General features: G+C 44.4%; 4 protein-coding genes across 17 annotated transcripts in view; 2 read left to right on the top strand and 2 right to left on the bottom strand.

The window, feature by feature from the left end:
- The first annotated feature begins 479 nt into the window (after positions 1–479).
- On the top strand, positions 480–2,700 carry LOC6614195 (tubulin alpha-1 chain). Its single transcript, XM_002038606.2, has 2 exons — positions 480–624; positions 1,105–2,700. Exons 1-2 carry the CDS (start codon positions 622–624, stop codon positions 2,452–2,454), a joined length of 1,353 nt encoding a protein of 450 aa, XP_002038642.1. The 5' UTR covers positions 480–621; the 3' UTR covers positions 2,455–2,700.
- Positions 2,701–5,647: 2,947 nt separating this feature from the next.
- LOC116801458 lies at positions 5,648–6,830 on the bottom strand. 2 transcript variants are annotated; one of them, XM_032721185.1, is made up of 2 exons: positions 6,695–6,830; positions 5,648–6,558 (listed from the first exon to the last, which is right to left on the bottom strand). In XM_032721185.1, exons 1-2 carry the CDS (start codon positions 6,727–6,729, stop codon positions 6,243–6,245), a joined length of 351 nt encoding a protein of 116 aa, XP_032577076.1. In that variant the 5' UTR covers positions 6,730–6,830; the 3' UTR covers positions 5,648–6,242. The 2 variants fall into 2 exon arrangements, with proteins under 2 accessions (XP_032577076.1, XP_032577075.1); XM_032721184.1 differs by having other exon boundaries at positions 5,648–6,561.
- Positions 6,831–7,177: 347 nt separating this feature from the next.
- On the top strand, positions 7,178–7,944 carry LOC6614196 (enhancer of yellow 2b transcription factor). Its single transcript, XM_002038607.2, has 3 exons — positions 7,178–7,450; positions 7,513–7,651; positions 7,710–7,944. Exons 1-3 carry the CDS (start codon positions 7,374–7,376, stop codon positions 7,791–7,793), a joined length of 300 nt encoding a protein of 99 aa, XP_002038643.1. The 5' UTR covers positions 7,178–7,373; the 3' UTR covers positions 7,794–7,944.
- LOC6614197 (protein AF-10) overlaps positions 7,815–19,337 on the bottom strand; it is a 34,653-nt gene continuing 23,130 nt past the window's right edge. For 2 of the 13 annotated variants that reach the window (XM_032721167.1, XM_002038608.2), the window contains 9 exons: positions 14,838–15,330; positions 14,378–14,738; positions 12,049–12,748; positions 11,798–11,975; positions 11,562–11,726; positions 10,116–10,596; positions 9,530–10,046; positions 8,809–9,075; positions 7,818–8,744 (listed from right to left, as the gene is read on the bottom strand). In XM_032721167.1, coding sequence (XP_032577058.1) covers positions 9,034–9,075; positions 9,530–10,046; positions 10,116–10,596; positions 11,562–11,726; positions 11,798–11,975; positions 12,049–12,748; positions 14,378–14,738; positions 14,838–15,330 — 2,937 coding nt within the window. In that variant the 3' untranslated portion in view covers positions 7,818–8,744; positions 8,809–9,033. Of the gene's footprint in view, positions 8,759–8,808; positions 9,076–9,529; positions 10,047–10,115; positions 10,597–10,915; positions 11,727–11,797; positions 11,976–12,048; positions 13,781–14,377; positions 14,739–14,837; positions 15,331–19,337 lie in introns of those variants that run through there. The other 11 variants (XM_032721169.1, XM_032721176.1, XM_032721173.1 and 8 more) reach the window with 9 other exon arrangements.

Raw genomic sequence — 19,337 nt, forward strand, 5'->3', positions numbered from 1 at the left:
TCCTTAAAACTTGCTTTCTTTTTTTACATTTCAATTAAATATAACTCCTATTTGAATAAAAAACATATTAAGATGTTAAGATATTAAATACATCTTTTGCTTCAAAGGGAGAAGGGAAGATATGGAGTTCATTAATTTGCTGTTTCAAATCTAGAAGGAGTCAGAAGTATACTGATTTACTAAACCCTATTGAATCGGTAACGATACGAATTTATTTTAAAATAACTTTTATGAAACATGGCCCAAAAATATGATTAATGCTGGCCCACTTTGGCAACCGGTTATGCCTACCGGTTGGACTAGCAAAGACTCGCGCCCTGATTCGAGTCCTAACTAGTGCAAAAATTACCGCAGCCAATTTTAGAGTGACCAAGTGCCATTGCCTCTCCCACGCTAGTTATCGGTTTTGCGGCGTTTAAGTCGACAGCTTGCCGTCTCTAGCTCCGGCGCCTATATAAAGCAGCCCGCTTCCAAAATTTCATATTCGTTTTACGTTTGTCAAGCCTCATAGCCGGCAGTTCGAACGTATACGCTCTCTGAGTCAGACCTCGAAATCGTAGCTCTACACAATTCTGTGAATTTTCCTTGTCGCGTGTGAAACACTTCCAATAAAAACTCAATATGGTGAGTACTAAAAAAAAATCTAGTGAAATAATTTCGAAAAAAAATTTTGTGGGGGCAAAATTCAATGAGCAAAAACTCGACGCGGCTTTTTCTCAAAATGGCGGCCGGCCTGCGTTTTTTCTTCAAAAGTGATGACGTCATGCCGATTTTTTTTTTTTGTTCGCAATGAGAGAAATGGCTCTTAAAATCTAGATCAAAAAGAATTTCAATTATTGCTATGCTGCGAGGGCTTCTGCGATTAAATCATTAATCATGATAATTCGACGCATAACTGTAGATTTCGGATAGAATTAAAGAGAAAATAGCGAGAGCGTAAATTTCCGGCGTCGGCAAAGTAGAGCAAAAAAAAATCTGTATACCATATAGCTCTCTCTCTCACTCGCACGCAGTGACGGCTCAAGTTGGGCGCGGCTCTGCAATTATCGATTTTCTTTGGGGCCTGGAACTAATCATCCGTTTTCCCTACCTCCTCCTCCACAGCGTGAATGTATCTCTATCCATGTTGGCCAGGCTGGTGTCCAGATTGGAAACGCCTGCTGGGAGCTTTACTGCTTGGAGCACGGCATCCAGCCCGATGGCCAGATGCCGTCTGACAAGACCGTGGGCGGAGGTGATGACTCGTTCAACACCTTCTTCAGCGAGACTGGAGCTGGCAAGCACGTGCCCCGCGCCGTGTTCGTGGATCTGGAGCCCACTGTGGTCGATGAGGTCCGTACCGGAACCTACCGTCAGCTGTTCCACCCCGAGCAACTGATCACCGGTAAGGAGGATGCGGCCAACAACTACGCTCGTGGCCACTACACCATCGGCAAGGAGATCGTCGATCTGGTTCTGGACAGGATCCGCAAGCTGGCCGATCAGTGCACCGGTCTGCAGGGCTTCCTCATCTTCCACTCGTTCGGTGGAGGTACCGGCTCTGGCTTCACCTCGCTGCTGATGGAGCGTCTCTCCGTGGACTACGGCAAGAAGTCCAAGCTGGAGTTTGCCATCTACCCAGCCCCCCAGGTGTCCACTGCCGTGGTCGAGCCCTACAACTCCATCTTGACCACCCACACCACCCTGGAGCACTCCGACTGCGCCTTCATGGTCGACAACGAGGCTATCTACGACATCTGCCGCCGTAACCTGGACATTGAGCGGCCCACGTACACCAACCTGAACCGTCTGATTGGCCAGATCGTGTCCTCGATTACCGCCTCTCTGCGATTCGATGGTGCCCTTAACGTGGATCTGACTGAGTTCCAGACCAACTTGGTGCCCTACCCACGTATTCACTTCCCTCTGGTGACCTACGCCCCCGTCATCTCTGCCGAGAAGGCCTACCATGAGCAGCTGTCGGTGGCTGAGATCACCAACGCCTGCTTCGAGCCGGCCAACCAGATGGTCAAGTGCGATCCCCGTCACGGCAAGTACATGGCCTGCTGCATGCTGTACCGCGGTGATGTTGTGCCCAAGGACGTCAACGCCGCTATTGCCACCATCAAGACCAAGCGCACCATTCAATTCGTCGACTGGTGCCCCACTGGCTTCAAGGTTGGCATCAACTACCAGCCACCCACCGTGGTGCCTGGAGGAGATTTGGCTAAGGTGCAGCGTGCCGTGTGCATGTTGTCCAACACCACGGCCATCGCCGAGGCCTGGGCCCGTCTGGACCACAAGTTCGATCTGATGTACGCCAAGCGTGCCTTTGTCCACTGGTACGTCGGTGAGGGTATGGAGGAGGGAGAGTTCTCCGAGGCCCGTGAGGATTTGGCTGCCCTCGAGAAGGACTACGAGGAGGTCGGCATGGACTCCGGTGACGGCGAGGGAGAGGGTGCTGAGGAGTACTAAGCGTCGCGCCACTCCAACGCTCGATGGGAGCGTCATTGGTGGGCGGGGAAACCGTCGAAATCATTGTTTACGCTTCCAATCGCAACAAAAAATTCACTACAACACTGAAAAGCATACGAAAACGAGAAACCATAAAGTATTTTATCCACAAAGACACGTTTAGCAGAAAAGCCAAGCTAACTCGGCGATAAGTTGTGTACACAAGAATAAAATCGGCCAGATTCAGTGTTGTCAGCAAAAAGAAAACCCCTCTTTGTTTTTCTTTGCCTTTTCCTCTCCCAGCGATCATTCGTTTTATGGTGAAAGAACGGGGTCATTGCACGGAGTTTTGACTGCGGGAAAGCAGAGCTGCCGTTCACTTCGTCTATAATTAGCGCTTTCTATTTTCCCCGATTCGGGCCGCTGCTGCGCTTTTCCGCCTGCTGCTTGTGGCAAGTGTAGCAGGCTGTACATGCAGTGTGGCATGCACTTGGCTTTCCACCGCTGGTATCGATTCTCTGGGGCGATGAGTCATTCCATTCGGGGCCACAGCATAATCGCTGCCAGCTCAGCGAAATGGTGACTTCATTTCTTAACTGCTGTCAAGCATGTGAGTGTACGCACATATGTATGTATGTACATATTTTTGTGACTATGGTGGAGGTCGAAATAATAGCAACCAACGCAAACAAATATGTCAGTCCTGTTTACAGAAACGATTCTATTTAGTAATTTTTGTTGTATAAAGTAATTAATTATTGATGTATGTAAGCCACATAAATCTGAAATAATTAGGCAAAACCATGTGAACTTCCGAATTTCACTAAGAGGCTAAAGTTAAATATATACATACATATGTACATATTCAAGTGACAGCGTTTGTACATATGTATGTACTTTGTGCAGGCCTTTAATGGGGGTTGATTTGCCAAAACGAAATTGAAGCCTGGGTAAACCGGTTGGTTGTTGTGTTGTATTTGCATGTATGTACACACATACATATGTAAGCCGCCTTCTCCGTTTGCGCCCAATGCGGCATTTTCAAGAAACAGACCGAGGAGGCGGCTGCTATCGAATTTCCAGAAATAACCAGGGAAGGCAGATGTGCACGGGAGGCAGATGTGCTTGGAAAATGTGTACACTGTGTTGACGAGAAATGCACAAACGCACACATAGCATGTAAGAGTGTACATACATACATATGTACATGTATAGAATAGCAGAGACCGGCAGAGACCGGCGCATTTATTGAGGTTATGTCTGATGTCATTTGATACAAATGTGCAAAAAAATGGGGCTATCTTTGCCGTTTAAGTATAGTTTAACTAATACCACACATCTAGGCCTAGTTTGAAACAGTTTCAGCCTTAAATCACGCTTTTTCAACGATAAATGCAAACAGTTGGCTCCATGAAATCATAGCCAGCTGCCAACACAGATTTGATATGACGATATGACTGTATTTGTACATGGATGGTGTCAAAAGCCAACGCATTTTTTTAATGACGACACTTCGGAACCGGCTTACTGAGATCTGCTCAGACAGAAGTGGGAGGATAAGGCGGTGCGTGGGCGGTGTTATGGCCAGCAAGCCCCCACAATCGAGCTATGATGAATACGGATGAATGTCTTAAGCCGAAATGTTTGATCAATAAAGTAAAGTTCGGAAATAGAAAACTGCCTTGCTTTGCAAAGTCAGAATAAATATGATTACAGAACAAATATGAACCAGAGAAACAGCAAGAGTGGCATTTTTTGCCACTCAACCAATTTGAGTATATGGGGCCACTCCCTCACGGGTACTCACAAATACACACTCAAAATCTTCGGGTGTTTTTTTCAAGCACTCGGGTGCGCGCGCACCCGAATCATTACGGAACTCTTCTTCGCGGGTGCCGAACTCACTCGCCACTCAGAAAGAGAAGGCAAAGAGTGAGAAAAAAGGCAAATGCGTAAAAAGGTTTGAGTGGCAAAAACAGTCTGAATTAGAAGCGAAGGAAAACAGGTCGCAATTATGGAAGAGAAGTCAGATAGTATAAAAACTAAAATCTTGAATGGAACTTACTCGGTTGCCATTCAACGTAAGGGAAAGAGTGTTATTTGGAGCATTTTATGTGACATTTTAAAGGAAGATGGAACTGTTCTGGACGGATGGCTGTACTGCAGTAAATGCCGCAAAGTGCTCAAATTTGTACCAAATCACATTTCCAATTTATCCCGACATAAATGTTGCCTGACATTAAGACGCCCCATGGAGTTAAAAATTGTTTCTGAAAGCGACAAGGAAGAGGCCATGGAAGTATGCACCCAATGGGTTGTGCAAGATTGTCAGTCGTTTACAGCAGTAACCGGAGCTGGATTTAAGAACTTGGTACAGTTTTTCTTAAAAATCGGCGCAGTCTACGGGGAACACGTAGACGTCGATGACTTACTACCTGATCCAACAACATTAAGTCAGAAGGCCCATTCGGAAGCAGAGGAAAAGGGGACTATAGTCTCGACCGAGATGAAAGAAGCTGTGGATAGTGATAGTGGAGGAACTATGACAGCAACGGCAGATTGCATTAAAAAAAAAATTATGAATGGAACTTACACCGTTGCCAATCAACGTAAGGGAAAAAGTGTCATGTGGAGCATTTTATGTGACATTTTTAAGGAAGATGAAACTGTTCTGGACGGATGGCTGTTTTGCAGTAAATGCCGGAAAGTGCTCAAGTTTATACATAACCACACTTCCAATTTATCCCGGCATAAATGTTGCTTACAATTGAGACGACCAACGGAGTTAAAAATTGTTTCTGAAATCGACAAGGAAGAAGCCATTGAAAAATGCACCCAATGGGTCGTGCAAGATCGTCAGTCGTTTTCTGCAGTAACCGGAACTGGATTTAAAAACTTGGTACAGTTTTTCTTAAAAATCGGCGCAGTTTATGGGGACCAGGTAGACGTCGATGACTTACTACCTGATCCAACAACATGTTGAATGCATACACACATATGCCAATATTGATTTGTAGAAATTTGTAACTGAAAAAGCATCGATGGTTGGCACATTCGATGTTTTCGATTGTTTGCTATCATTGTTTTGAAAAAAAAAACAGGGTGGAACTTTAGCTTAGCCTGAACCGAAGTTTATATACCCTCGCAGTATATGTAAAATAAAACAATAGCCCTTAAGAAAAATGCAGGAGGACTGCAAACAAATTAAAATAAATTTGTTTAAACAAAAACAGAAAAACGTTTTATTTCCTTGATCAAACAATATTCAAAGTAAGAGATCATATGTTTTGGTTCTTGTTGATGAAAAGTAGCATATCTACTACGTTTTCTCAAAGCTTTATCGATCTTCCACCTCCAAAACTTGTCTAATTATTTCTTATAAAATTAAACAATTTATTTGTTTCTCTCGCTGTATTAAAGTGTCTGTGTTAGTGCGGAGAAAACATCGATTGCTTTCGAAAACTCTCAATGTTTTAAAAAAACTGAAAAACATCGAAGTTTTCCAGCTGTACATTTTTTTGACCTACACATTTTGGGCTACCAACCTATTTTACACTAGAGTTTCCTGGTTACAACAATATTTTGCTCTTCTCTCCATACTTAAATAAGAGGATTGGCTTTTAAATATTTTTAGTTGTGATTGTTTTTAAACGCATGGACTTGCTTAGTCAATTATACTTTTAGGTTTAGAGTTTCGGAATCAAGCAATGGCAAGCCAAAGAAGTTTATGTCATTTTAAAGGGGAACCTTTCCTCTGGCTGTCGGACTCCACATAGAAGGACTCCATCATTGCCTTGCAATTGCTTATTCTAGCATGCTTTTATATATATATCTGGCTTCCATTCCGAGTTGTGGTTTGGTACATCCAGTTGCATGGCGCATTTGTGCTTCATCAGACTGGATATGCTCATCTGGAACTTGTGCACATTGTAGCAGTTGCGGCAAGCCACGAAGACCTCGATGTCAGCACCACTCTTATCCAAGATCACGGCAAACAGCTGCCAAACCTTGATCCATCCCGCTTGTCCCGTAGGGTGTACAGACCGTTGGACAGTGACCGCTTGAGATTGGCTATGACAAATTCGTCGGATCCGGTGTGGCGCACAGCGAGCGGTCGGTGGGTGTCTGCTGCAAGGATAAGTCATTTAAGTCAATAAGCACACTGGTTAAGATGCAACTTCTTCTTACGAAGAAATTAACGGCCTGCAACAGAAATTGTGGCTACGAGCAGGATTTCTCTGGCTATCGATTCATTATCCACCTGTTCGGGTTCAATGCCATCAAGGCTAGGATCATGCCATATCTCAACTTCTAGAAGCAAATCCGTCGAGGACTTGTTTTCAAATCAAAACAAAAACATTTATTTTTAAAGATGGGATTACTGCGATAACAGTATTCAGTATGTGATTACAGTATTCACGAATAGTTCTCAGTCACTGGGAGATATTTGGAAATTCTGTCACGGGACACAGGTTACTGGGTAAATTTCGCATTATTAAAAAAAAGTAATAATAATTTGTAGCCTAAATATTTGTCTTCAAATAAGAAATGTTTAATTTTGCTAGCATTAGGGAATAAAAGTTAGTATATATATTGGTATATTATATTTTACTTTTACTCTAGTTTACCTTTCATGCTAAGAAGAATGGATGTTGTGTATATAATTAAATTAACTAATACTTTACGCTTGATACATTTTATACAAATTCACTAATTAGTTACATGTTGTTAAAATAATTCTTAGTCTTGTCACGATCTATCGTGATCACGAGCTATCGTGAGAAAAATCACGCACGCTGCTGGAACTAGTTCCAAAACTTTAAAGTTTCCTGGAATTAGTTCATCGTCAAAGCACTGCATTTGATTTCTAAACGAATTCGAACACCTCGGGCTTAAGTACTTTTTAAAATACAGGAGATAATCGAATTAAAACTCGAACCATGACACAAGGCAAGCAAAAAGGAATCATATGTCATTCTGAGTATATGCCAACTTTACGCAGACAAGATAAGGAAGCGTAAGTATTTCGCACGAGGATTCGATTGCCATTACTCCTGCACGTTCTCGTTAACTCAACAGCCTGAAGGAACTGCTGCAAACGCGTCTTGTGGAGTGCGGATGGCACAAGGACATTAAGGAAATGATACGCAACATCATCAAGGAGCGCGGAGTGGACAACATAGACCGCGACCAACTGACTGCCGAAATAGTCCCCCAAGTAGGTTCATGTCCACAATTCTTTTTGGCGCACTCTAAATCAATTGAAATCTTAACAGGCTCGCGCTTTGGTGCCTGAAGTCATCAAAAATGAGATCATGATGCGCGTGTACGCCGTCCTTGATAATCCGTTCCATCCCTAACCCCAATCTTAAAACCACGTGTTCTAAATTCTAGCACGTGTTTGTGGTTTATTATCGAATTTAAGTAGATATTTACATACTTATGCTAGCTATGAATTGCGGCATTGGTTATACAATACGCATATAATAAATAAACAATAAACAACTACAATTAGTTAGAATATGTTGTCGCTATGTTCACGGTGTGGCTACTCGATTGGCTAAACAAAATTTGTGGTGGTTTTGTTGAGGGAAACTAGGAACGCGGTCGGGCTCTGCTTGTATGTAATATTTCTTCTATTATGCTACAAATAATAAGGCTAAATCGTAAGTGATAGTTACTTCGTTAATGGTTTACGTTTACTTATTCAATAACGAGTCAATTGAAAAGTCTTTGAATTTGGCGTTGGAATCATCGTTGAACATCTGCGGCAGCTGCAGTTCCTCCTCCTGTTGCTTGAAGTCAGTCGCCGCTGGAGCTGCCGCTGTCGGCAGCATTTTCAGCAGTTTGTTGCGTGGTTTGCGCAAAAACTTTGTGTTTATTTGAAACTTGGTGGTTGGCTTATGGTTCGCAGTGGACTGGGCTTGAAACATGGCAGTGCTTGTGCTTGGGTTTTCCGCTACGGCTGTCGTCGACTGGGCCGCCTGTGATGTTGCTATTGAGGTGGCTGCCTGAACTCCATTAATTGGAGAGCTATAATTCTGGCGCCAGGCACGCAGTTGCCCTCCGCCAATGGACTTACCGATGGCTAGAGGCTTTGATGCGATTGCTGGAGTGGGTGGTTTGGTCGATGCATAAGCATTCGGTCCGAAGCACTTGAGGAAATTTTGAACGTGCAGCAAGCTGTCGTTGTCGTTTTTATGCAACGGCCTGCGCTGCTTGTCCTCGTTCTCGTCCTCCGCCTCGTAGTCCACAGACGACTGCTGCTGGGAGGAGGATGAAAAGGTCGAAGAGCTGCTATTGCTGCTGAGCTGTAATGACAAAACTGCCTTAATATGGTGAACAAACAGTTCGCGCCAAATTTCTGGCACCTACATCATCTTCATTTTTGTCGATCAGCTGCTGAAAGCTAGACTCCGCCGCACTCAGCTTGCTGTATTTGCTGGGCTGGGTCAGTTTTTTGCTGCCGGGATTGCTGCTACTGCTGCTGGTACTGGTACTGGTACTGCTATGACGGGCTCCTCGCTTGGCCAGGGACTGCTTTCTCTTTAACTTTATCTGTTGCTGCGGCTGCTGAAGGACTGGCTCACTGTGCGACTTTCAGCTAGTTTTGGCGAGGTTATCGTCGCGCCTTAGTTGGGACTGAAAGTAAAAAGTCCACGGATGAGTAAGGCTTTCACTATGGATTGTACACTAGTTTTTGGATTATTTTTGAACAATTTGGTTTTGAAGGATCACATCGTGATCTTCTCTTTCAGCCTGGCACACAAAAACAACAAACAATTTCGGGTTAGCTGCCAACAGCAATGCTATATTAACAATGAACTATTATGGGCATAGAAGCGGATGAATTCGAAACAGTGGCGTGTGTGATTTGAAATTTATTGCGCTTTTCCGATTGATTGACTGATCGAATGAATGACTGGATGACTGATTGACTGACTGATGATGATCATGGAGCTGACGCAAAATTAAAAGGTGTGAATGCACGAATAACAGGCACTGGCTTATGATTATGGATTCTCATGTGGCAAGGACATGCGCCCACAATCACACTGACACACACACAGGAACTCGCTCGCACGCACTCTACTACCTGATGATGCGTGCTGTAGAGAGCCGCGTGGTGCACCGCATAGGAGGAGGAGGTGCTACTTAAACCGTCAACGCCAACGCCGCCGCCACCCACTTGAATCTGAATGCTAGGATGTTGGTGTGGGTGTGGGTGGTGGTGCTGCTGACCCATGCCCGTGCCCGATGTGGTCGTAAAAGTAGTTGTGGTTGTTGCTGCTGTTGCAGCCATGGCTGTCGCTGACCCACCTCGTCCAATTCCACCGGCAGCACCACCTCCAGCGCCCAGGCTCATTCCCACGCCAAGCATATGGGCCGCTGCCACAGCAGCGCTGGTGTGGTGCGACTGATGCAGATGATGTGGCACTTGTTGCTGCTGCTGCTGCAACGGATGCGACTGGTGTTGCGCCTGATGCTGCTGCTGTGGCGATGAATGCTGGTTGTGCAAACTGTTGCTGTTGACGGCGCTACTGGCATTTAAGCTCCAAACGCTGCTGTTGCTGTTCCCAGCATTGTTGGACCCATGGGCCGCAGAAACGTGTCTGTAAGAATGGTATAACCCAAGATGTAAAAACCACTGCTTTAAAGTTCAGTAAGGCAAATCCTCTCACCTCATTCCCAAATTGGTTGCATTGGACATGCTCATGCCGGAGATCGATATGGATGATGCAGGCGGTCCGCTGGCACTCGAAGAGCTTGTAGGATTACTACTGCTGTTGCTCACACTATTGCTCATTGTGTTGTTGCTGCTGTTGCTATTGCTATTGCTATTGCTGCTGTTGCTGGTGGCACCTGGTCCGCGATAGTCGAGCACTCCACTGGAACTCGCAGCAGCCACTGTTGGCCGGCTATTGGCCATGGTGGGGATGGTGGTATTGATGGCCGTTGTTGCCAGTGAGACGGCTGCTGCGATTGTTGTGGCCGCATTGAGGGCGCTCATGTTGCTGCCGAGTCCGATGTTGCTGGTGCTGCTGGTGCTGCTGTTGCCGCTGGAAGCTATTGTGGAAATGACAGAAGTTGTACAAGTTGATGTTGCTGTTGTTGTTGAGGTTGTTGTTGTGGTTGTTGGAGCTGCCGTTGTTGATATGGCGGCTGTAAGCATTTTGGTTAGATTGTGAGTACCCCGTTGTTGCTGTTCCATCTCCACGAAATTTGTATGTTTGTGCGGTATTGTATTAGTTTGTAATTTGTGAGTGCGGTATGGTAGGTAGAGGAGTGTTGAACTTAGTGTGCGGGTGTGGGGCTTTCCTCACTGCATGCAACAGACAGCAACACAACGAACTTAAGTGTAACTAAAAGTAACAGCTCTTGCCCAGGAGTTAACCATCAACCCAGAGTGTTAATATTTGGCTAAGCAAACTCTGAAAACTCTAGGCACCGATAACGAAAACTTAAGTAAATAAATTTAGAATTTGTGTTGGTTTTGTGTTTAATATATTAAACATTTTATTCATTTTGTAAATAAATAAAATCGAAAAGTTTTTGCTTTAAATATCCAAAGAACTTAACTATTAACTTGGCCAAGGAAATCATATCTCGTTACAAGAGTAAGTATAATTAGATCTGTATTTTCCGTAAATACATATAACTAACTTAAAAGTATAAATAAGGGTAAAGTTATCTAGTCCTGGTATGGTTCGATGATAAGGGTAGAGAAGCATTCCGTTTAAAAAAGATGACGAGTTGTCAATGTAGTCGATAAATGCAATAGCTAATTTCTCAATCACTGCTTTTGTGCAACAATCTGTAATTTGATTTACAGCACGTGGCTGTGTATATATGTACATTATTTGTTTATGCGGATGACCATTGGTAACCAGATTAGTTGTTAACTTAATATAAGTTACTTAAGACTACAACGCGATGTGAACTCGAATTCAATTTGTATGTACAACGAATACCAAACAAAAAATGGATGTACAGATAACTAAACGCAAAATTTGGTCTGTGAGCAGTGGCTGTGTAAGTGGGATGTGGGCTCCTCCAGTGCCACATGGTTGGAGCGAGCAAGTGCCGACACCAAGTACAAGAGAGAACCGGCGCCCTCTCTTACTTACCATGCGCCTCGGCCTTGGTGTTGCTTGCGATGGTACTCAGCGGGATCTGCAGGCGCGCATTGACCGCCAGCAGGTGATCACGTCGCGCTATGAGGCTGGTCACATGCTCCTCCAGCCGGAGGTTTTCGCTCTGCAGCTGGTGCAAGCAATTAAGCAGCGAGGCAACTGCGATTGAGACATTAAGTGTTAATTTCATAGAACTAGCATTTAGCTCCCGATATGCGACTCATACTCACTGTCAAAGTGCTGCGCTTGCTCCATGAGAAACTGCGAGCCCTGCTCCCACTGGCGCTCCAGCAGCTGCTCCAGACTTTGCGGAATAGGCATGTTGCCGTTCATGCCGCCACCGCTGAACATCGATTGCAGCGGATTTTGAGCTGGTGTGGGGTTGCTAGGAACGGCAGTGGAGTTGCGCTGGAAGGAGGAAAACATCATTTTTAATGTATGTTCCATGTAATAATATATTTATATATTTAAAGCTCCTTACCTGCTTGCCGGGGAACGGAACTCCGGCGTATTGCGAGTTCATTGAATCGGGAGTGTAGATCGAGTGATCCTGGACCTCCATGTGCAGCTGCTCGGACAGCTTCTGGGCGACGCTGCTGTTTGGGTTGATCTGGTTGCCCAGCATATGCGCCGCTGTGTGTGTTATGATCGAACTGGCTGAGCTGACAGCATTGGACGATGCGGGAGTAGCAGGAGGCGTTGGTGTGCTGCCAGCTGGATTGCCGGAGGCATTGCTCGCCCCATTCTGCAGTATGCGCACATCCTTGAGATCCTGTTGAGAATTGCTGAGGGCAGCTGCTGCTGCAGCTGCCGCCGCTGCTGCAGCTATCGTCGCATCTTTGGCCTTGCGTCCACGCTTCCGCACATTCCCAGGTTGAGCAGCCGCCGCTGTCGGAGCTCCAGTCAGGGAACCGGGTGCAGTAGTTGCGGAGTGCATGGCCGATCCTATCTCTGAGCCGGGGGAACTGGGCGGAGAATCCTTAATGGCGCTCACAGGCATCATGGGCACGTCCATCTGGGTCGTCTGACTCTCGTAGGTAAACTTGAGACCACCGGTGGAACCACTAGCTGCCACTGAGTTAAGTGGCAATTGATTGCTCAGTACGACCAAGGGAGATGTTGTCGCGGGCACTGCAGATGCTGATGACGATGAAGTGCTGGCCGTGCTCAGATCAAGCGTTCTGTTGTTGGGTTTCGACGTGGGCGTATTGGAAGAGGCAGTGGTATTAGTATTAGTGAATTGCAAAATCTCTAGATCTTCATGTTGCTGATTTGACTGTTGCTGTTGTTGCAAGTGCGTTAAGCTAGCTGAGTTGGAAGCTGAGGCTGAGCTAAGATTTGTAGGGGAAATGGATCTAGCGGGGGGTGCATATTGCTGCTGCTGCTGCTGTTGTTGTTGCTGATACAGCTGCGTCTGCTGCGCACGCAACATTTTCTTGTTCAGAGGCTTGGCTTGACTGGCGTTGCTGGTCGCCGGCAAGGCATTTCCGGTGGAGTTGCTGCTGCTGCGATAGTTTCCTGAAGCAGACATATTAACCGGAGAGTCTAGCAGATTAACCACATTAGCCGCACCACTAGTGCCTCCCCCACCCGCAGACGAGGACGAAGAGGACGAGCTGGACGAGGAAGTCTGCTCGCCATTGTGATTGCCATTGCTACTGTTATTGCGCGTGTTGCGGCTATTCGAATTCGCCCCAGCCGCTGCTGTTGCTGGCGGGGAATCTACTGAGGACGAGGACAGAGATTGCAGCATCACCACCGGCGAGGATACAACTGGTTGTAACGCAGATGTTGGTGGCGGGGTTGGCGTTGCACTGTAGAGAGGCGAACTGTGGCGACTCTGCTTTTCGGCTGGTGCTGCAGCAACAGTTGCTGGTGTTGCCGTTGTTGCCACCGATGCACCCTCGCTTTTATTCATTGCAGCCCCACGCTTTTTGCCCGATCTCGAGGGACCCTTGGAATTGGAGGACGATGTGGCTGGGGCAGTTCCGCCGGACAACGAGGACGAGGTAGTGGAAGTGGAAGTGGATGAGGACGAGTTGGTGGAGGAGTGCAGCTGCGATGACGCGTTTTGCTGCTGCTGTTGGTGTAACTGTTGCTGCTGTTGTGGATTTTGTTGGTGATGGCTATTGTGATGGGTGGGGTGATGGTGGTGGTGATGGGCATGGGCATGGGCATGGTGGTGACTACTGCCACTCTCACCGGACCGCGATCTACGTGTGATTGGTTGGGGTTGGGTTGGTTGGGTGATTAAATCGTGTATGGTGTAGGAAGACATTAAGCAAACGAGAGAGAGAGAGACAAAGTGATTTTTATAGATCGCGCATTCTGGATTTACGTTCTTCAACTTTGCGTGGTCATAAGCACAAGTGAACGAAATATTGAATTGAAATGAAAAGTAATGCTTCAGAAAATTAGGCGCAACTGAAGAATTCTGAATCTTTTGTGGAAAACGGAAGAGGAAACAAATAAGAAGTTTGAAAGTTTCCAGTACTTTCATTCACGTTGTTAAAAAAGATAAGAACTCGAATCTGGCAAATTTCCATATCGAATCATTTTGTTTGATTTGCATATAATAATTGCATCTTCATATTATTTTCGATTTCATAGGAACAGAACGTAACCAAATATCGCTGAGTGAAAATAAGGACACTCACAGCAACACAACAACAAAATCATAACGTAAGGTTGTGAATAGATATCTCTAACATCGAATATCAACTAAAAAAACTAGCAAGCACTAGCAAAAAGCAACAAATACCAATGGATAGTGCCACTAATGGGACTGACTTATAGTCGAGCACACATACCTGCTGCGTCTGGCCGGAGGCGCCTCCTGTTCCTGCAATTGTTGCACTCGTGTCGTCTGCTTCTCATAGCTGATCTTCAAGTTGCCGCTCTCCGTAGTCGTGGCAGTGAGGTTACCACTCGGTAGTGGAATGCCACTGGCGGAGATTATGCTGCCACCGCTGTTGCCACTGACTAGCGTGCCCAGAGCCGGCGATGATTTGCCGCTCTGATGCTGGATGACCGACGAGGACCCACCGCTGATTGTTCCGCCATGAAAAGCCCCAGCGGATCCTCCCATTGGCGGACCAACCAAAGCATTGCTTAGCTGCTGCTGATGCTGAGATTGTGCACCACTGCTGCGCGATGATGCCGAATGGGACTCTGCAAACATAAATGTGTACACAGGCATTACAATTTTAAACTATTACTTATTTATACACATTACGGGGTAACTCCTAGTGTATGCACTTTCAAACTTACCGCTGGTGCCACTACTGCTAGTGCTGCTGGTGGGCAGATTGATTCCAGGTACGTTGGCCGTGGACAGTGGCACGGAGACATAAAGGCTGGGTGCACTACTGCTGCTCGCAGTCGATGCCTGCTGATTGCTACTGCTGTCCTTGATGTTGCTGCCGTGCTTGGTGCTACTCGTGTTGCTGCTGCTGCCACTGCCACTTCCTGCGCTTGCGGTGCCACTCGACTTGCTCGATTCTGTCTTTGGATAGCCGCCAGACCCCACGGCGGATTGTGCTCCTCCAGTCGCCGATACTCCGGAACTGTTACCGCTGGAGGTTGAGCCGGCATTGCCGCTAATGCTGCTGCCTGAGGTAGTGGTGCCCGTTGCTGGAGGGGCTGATGCCGCCGTCGCACTCGCAGTTACCGCAATGGATGCACTCGTCGAGCTGGCCAGCGGTGCATTTACTTCGGCGGTTGCGGATGTTTGGTGGGTCGGCGGACTGAGTTCGGTACGTTGCTGCAGGCGAAAAGAAGGCAGGAAGTGGTAAATTAGTATGTGAATGCTTGGATTGTGATTCAGAAGCAAACAAAACTAACTGATAAAAACCCATACTACTAACTATACGATAAGGTCCGCGAATCTGACAACTAAGAACTTGTTAGCCCTAGTTGTGTTTCGTAATACACAACGAAAGGGGGACTTTATAAAACAGTTGAGGGTTGTTATGGTTTTGCATCAGAAACTTGCGTTCTCTGATCACAAACACATATTTTAAACTTTAAAGCTTGCTCACGACAAGTACTTATGACGCAAATATAAACGTTATAGTTGGTATTTCCTGCATGGGATTTGCGATAATGTTAATGAGAAATGCAAAATATAATGATAGAACCTCTTAAGTAACGACATTATTATTTGGTATCACATACTTTAAAAAGATGTTTTAATATTTATATTTGATTTGCATTCATGCTAATTCATTTCAAAAACTGACCACATTAAGACGTATCTAGCTGCCAGACATTTGGTTATGAACTCAGAATAAGTTTATAAGAAGAATCAATCTTAATGTCTAATTATTAAAGAAATTTCCACTCTCTTTACTAAAAATGTCTTTCCAAACTAAAATATCTGCATTTCAATCATTCAAATGATACCCTCGCAGAGTGTGTCAAAAATCACTCTTTAAAACTTTATCAAAAGTTTCCCAAGGGGGAATCCATATCGGTGTAAATAATGGTGTTTGTTCCTCGACCGATTTGCTTTTTAGCTTTGCGGTCATTAGCAACATCCGGTTGGTGGTGAGCCATGTAAACACATGTTTACAACACCATCACCAATGAGCCAGAAGAATAACAATCGCAGAAGAAACTGGAAGTGGAAAGCACCAGAGAACACAGCTTGATTAACAGGCCCATAACAGGCTGTTAAACTATTCAGCTGAACCAGCAATCACAGCAAGCCATTGTTGTTGCTGCAGCAAATGCATGCGGGTGGATGACAGAAAGAGAAGGCTGCATTCACAACCTACATATGTGTTCCATATAGATAAAAAAAAAAGGCTGCCACATTAATGCAACTCACAAGCTCTTATCGCTGATGTTGCTGCACACACAAAAAAAGAAGAAATATAAATATAAAAAAAAGAAAACAAAATGAACGGAACAAGTAAGTGAGTCAGAGTTTTAAAAAGAATGCAAGACACCCAGGCTGCAGCTGCAACAAATGTTGCTGCAATGCTGGGCGAGTTTTTCACGTTGTTCTTGCTGTTGTAACGTTTGTACTTTTGTGGTTTTGGCTCGACATATTGTGCCATATGCAGCTCAATTATATACTATATGTATATATAAACGCGTCATTAAACTGTTCCATTTTCTAATCGCGCAGCGAGTTTCGGTGGTCGAAGTCTAGAATTGAACTGACTTGCGTCGCACACTTCTTCTTTTGTGCCTACCATCGAACCACGCTCGGCGACAGCGTTGTGGCGCTGTCGCCGCGCTAAAACGGTACCTTCCAAAACTACCAAATGCCATCAGCCAATCGCAACTCAATTAGAGGCTGATGCAATTGCCAAATAATGATGAAATAACATTCCTGCGAAATGCCTCACACTCATACAACGAACTGCCCGCGTCGGCCAGATTCGTGGGAAATGCCTCACACTCATACACAGCACGAACTGCCCGCGCCGACACGGCCATCCTGACCATTACACGACCTCGTGCAATACTTCCAAAATATACTTTGCGATATACATAAAACATTTTTATTAACAAATTATAAAAATTTCAGTTTAACAAGGATAAGTTTTCTTACAAAACCGCTACTAAACATTGACAAACGTAATCTTCAAATTCATTCATTATTATTATTATTATTATTATTATTTTTTTTTTTTTTTTTTTTTTTTTTTTTTTATTATCCTTAAACCTAAAAAAAAATTTTAAACATCATATCTTATGCTCTACACGCCATGATCAAAACAACTGTTTTGCATTTGTGCTTGCATTTCATTTCTAGCCCTTCAGGCTACAGGACCCCTGTCCTGTCTGTTTCAACAGTTTAACTTTTAATATTTTAACTACTGTCTGTTTCAACAGTTTCACTTTCAACATTTTGACTACTGTCTGTTTCAACAGTTTCACTTTCAACATTTTGACTACTGTCTGTTTCAACAGTTTCATTTTCAACATTTTGACTACTGTCTGTTTCAACAGTTTCATTTTCAACATTTTGACTACTGTCTGTTTCAACAGTTTCATTTCCAACATTTTCATATTCAACTGGTACATAACCATCTGGCCTTTTCCGCACATCGTCATGGGCATATTTATATTTCCTATTGTTTGTCAATGACCTCAGCACATACCTATTCCCGTCTAATAATTCCGTTATTTCAAAAGGGCCTCTAAACTTTGGGTCAAGCTTTGTTTGATGCCTCTCCTCATTTTTTAATAATACGAAATCGCCAACTTTGCATTCCACAACTCTAGCTTTGTTTTTATCAAATTGTGTCTTGCTATATGTTGCTGAAGCCGAAATATTTTGACTTGCTTGAGCTCGTACTGCTGGCAAATCAATCTCATCAACCGTGTCGCAGAGTGGAAGTAACCCCAATGGTCGAGCAACTTTACCAATAAATAATTCTAAAGGACTTGCCTTTGTCACTCGGCTCACCGTACAGTTTAAGGCCAACTGAATTTCTCCCAATGCATCTTGCCAAGACCTGCTGCTAGTTTCGACTGCGGTTAATAAATTTTTCAAAGTAAACATAGTGCGTTCAACCTGCCCATTTGCTCTGCTTGCACCTGTTGCAATCAAATGCAAATTTATCTTTTGTTGTGCACAAAACTCACTGAATCTTGTGCTAGCAAAACACCTACCCTGATCTGCTATTATACGATTTGGTACTCCAAATAAAGATATTGCCGCCGTCACAGCATTTATGCAATTTTCAGCATCTATTTTAAGGGTGTGAGTTAACAAAACAAATTTAGTAAAGGCATCTACTTGAACGATGATATACTCTTTTTGATCAGACTTCCCACTCAACTTCCCACTTATGTCTATGTGAATAGTATGCCAAGGTGTGCTTACTTTTGGTATAGGATGAAGACTAGCTTGAATTTTGCCAGAAGAGGACTTTGACATTTTGCAGGTGATACAATTTTCAACAAATTTTCGAATATATTTGGACATATTATCGAACCAATAATAGTCATAGGCCTTGTCTAGCGTCTTTTCCCATCCTAAATGCATAATCGATTCATGAATTTGGTTTATCACGGACCATCTAAACACTCGAGGAACAATTGCTAAGGATCGAGTTCTACCATTACGCTGAATTTTTCTATAAAGTATTCCTGCTCTCAACTCATAAGTTTTTGCAACGTCTATGGAAAGAGAATTGTCTTTTAATTTCTTTACGATGCTAACTATTTCTGAATCTTGACGTTGTTCAGCCAAAAGCCAGTTGCTGGAAATTTCTGCCAAGCAAACTCGTTTTTCAGAAGCTTTACAATTTGTGGCCAGCAACTTAGTTGAAGGTAAATTTCTTGAAAAGAAATCAGCGTGAGCCATTCGTTTACCTTCTCTATACTGTAATTCAAACGTAAACGATTGTAAGTAAGCCCACCATCTTTGCGCCCTAGGAGACAGATCATGTTTAGTCCTTGATGCCTTAAGGGAATTACAGTCAGTGAAAACAACAAAATTTCTACCCAGTAAATAATGGCGAAAATGTTTTATGGACAAAACAACAGCAAGAGTCTCCAATTCGTAAGAATGGTACCGAGACTCTGCAGGTGAAGCAGCTTTACTGAAATATTCAATGACATGCGACTTGTTGTTGATTTTATGTAACAAGATGGCACCGTATCCACGAGAACTTGCATCAGTATGCAACTCGATTGGATACTGCGGGTCGAAAATTACCAAGACTGGCTTCTGTGTAAGTATAGAGACAACCTTCTTTCTTATTTGCTCATGTTCTGGTTCCCAAACAAACTCGTTCTTCCCTGAGG

The sequence above is a fragment of the Drosophila sechellia genome, chromosome 3R (genome assembly GCF_004382195.2).
Source record: "Drosophila sechellia strain sech25 chromosome 3R, ASM438219v1, whole genome shotgun sequence".
In the NCBI taxonomy this organism is placed as follows: Eukaryota; Metazoa; Arthropoda; class Insecta; order Diptera; family Drosophilidae; genus Drosophila; species Drosophila sechellia.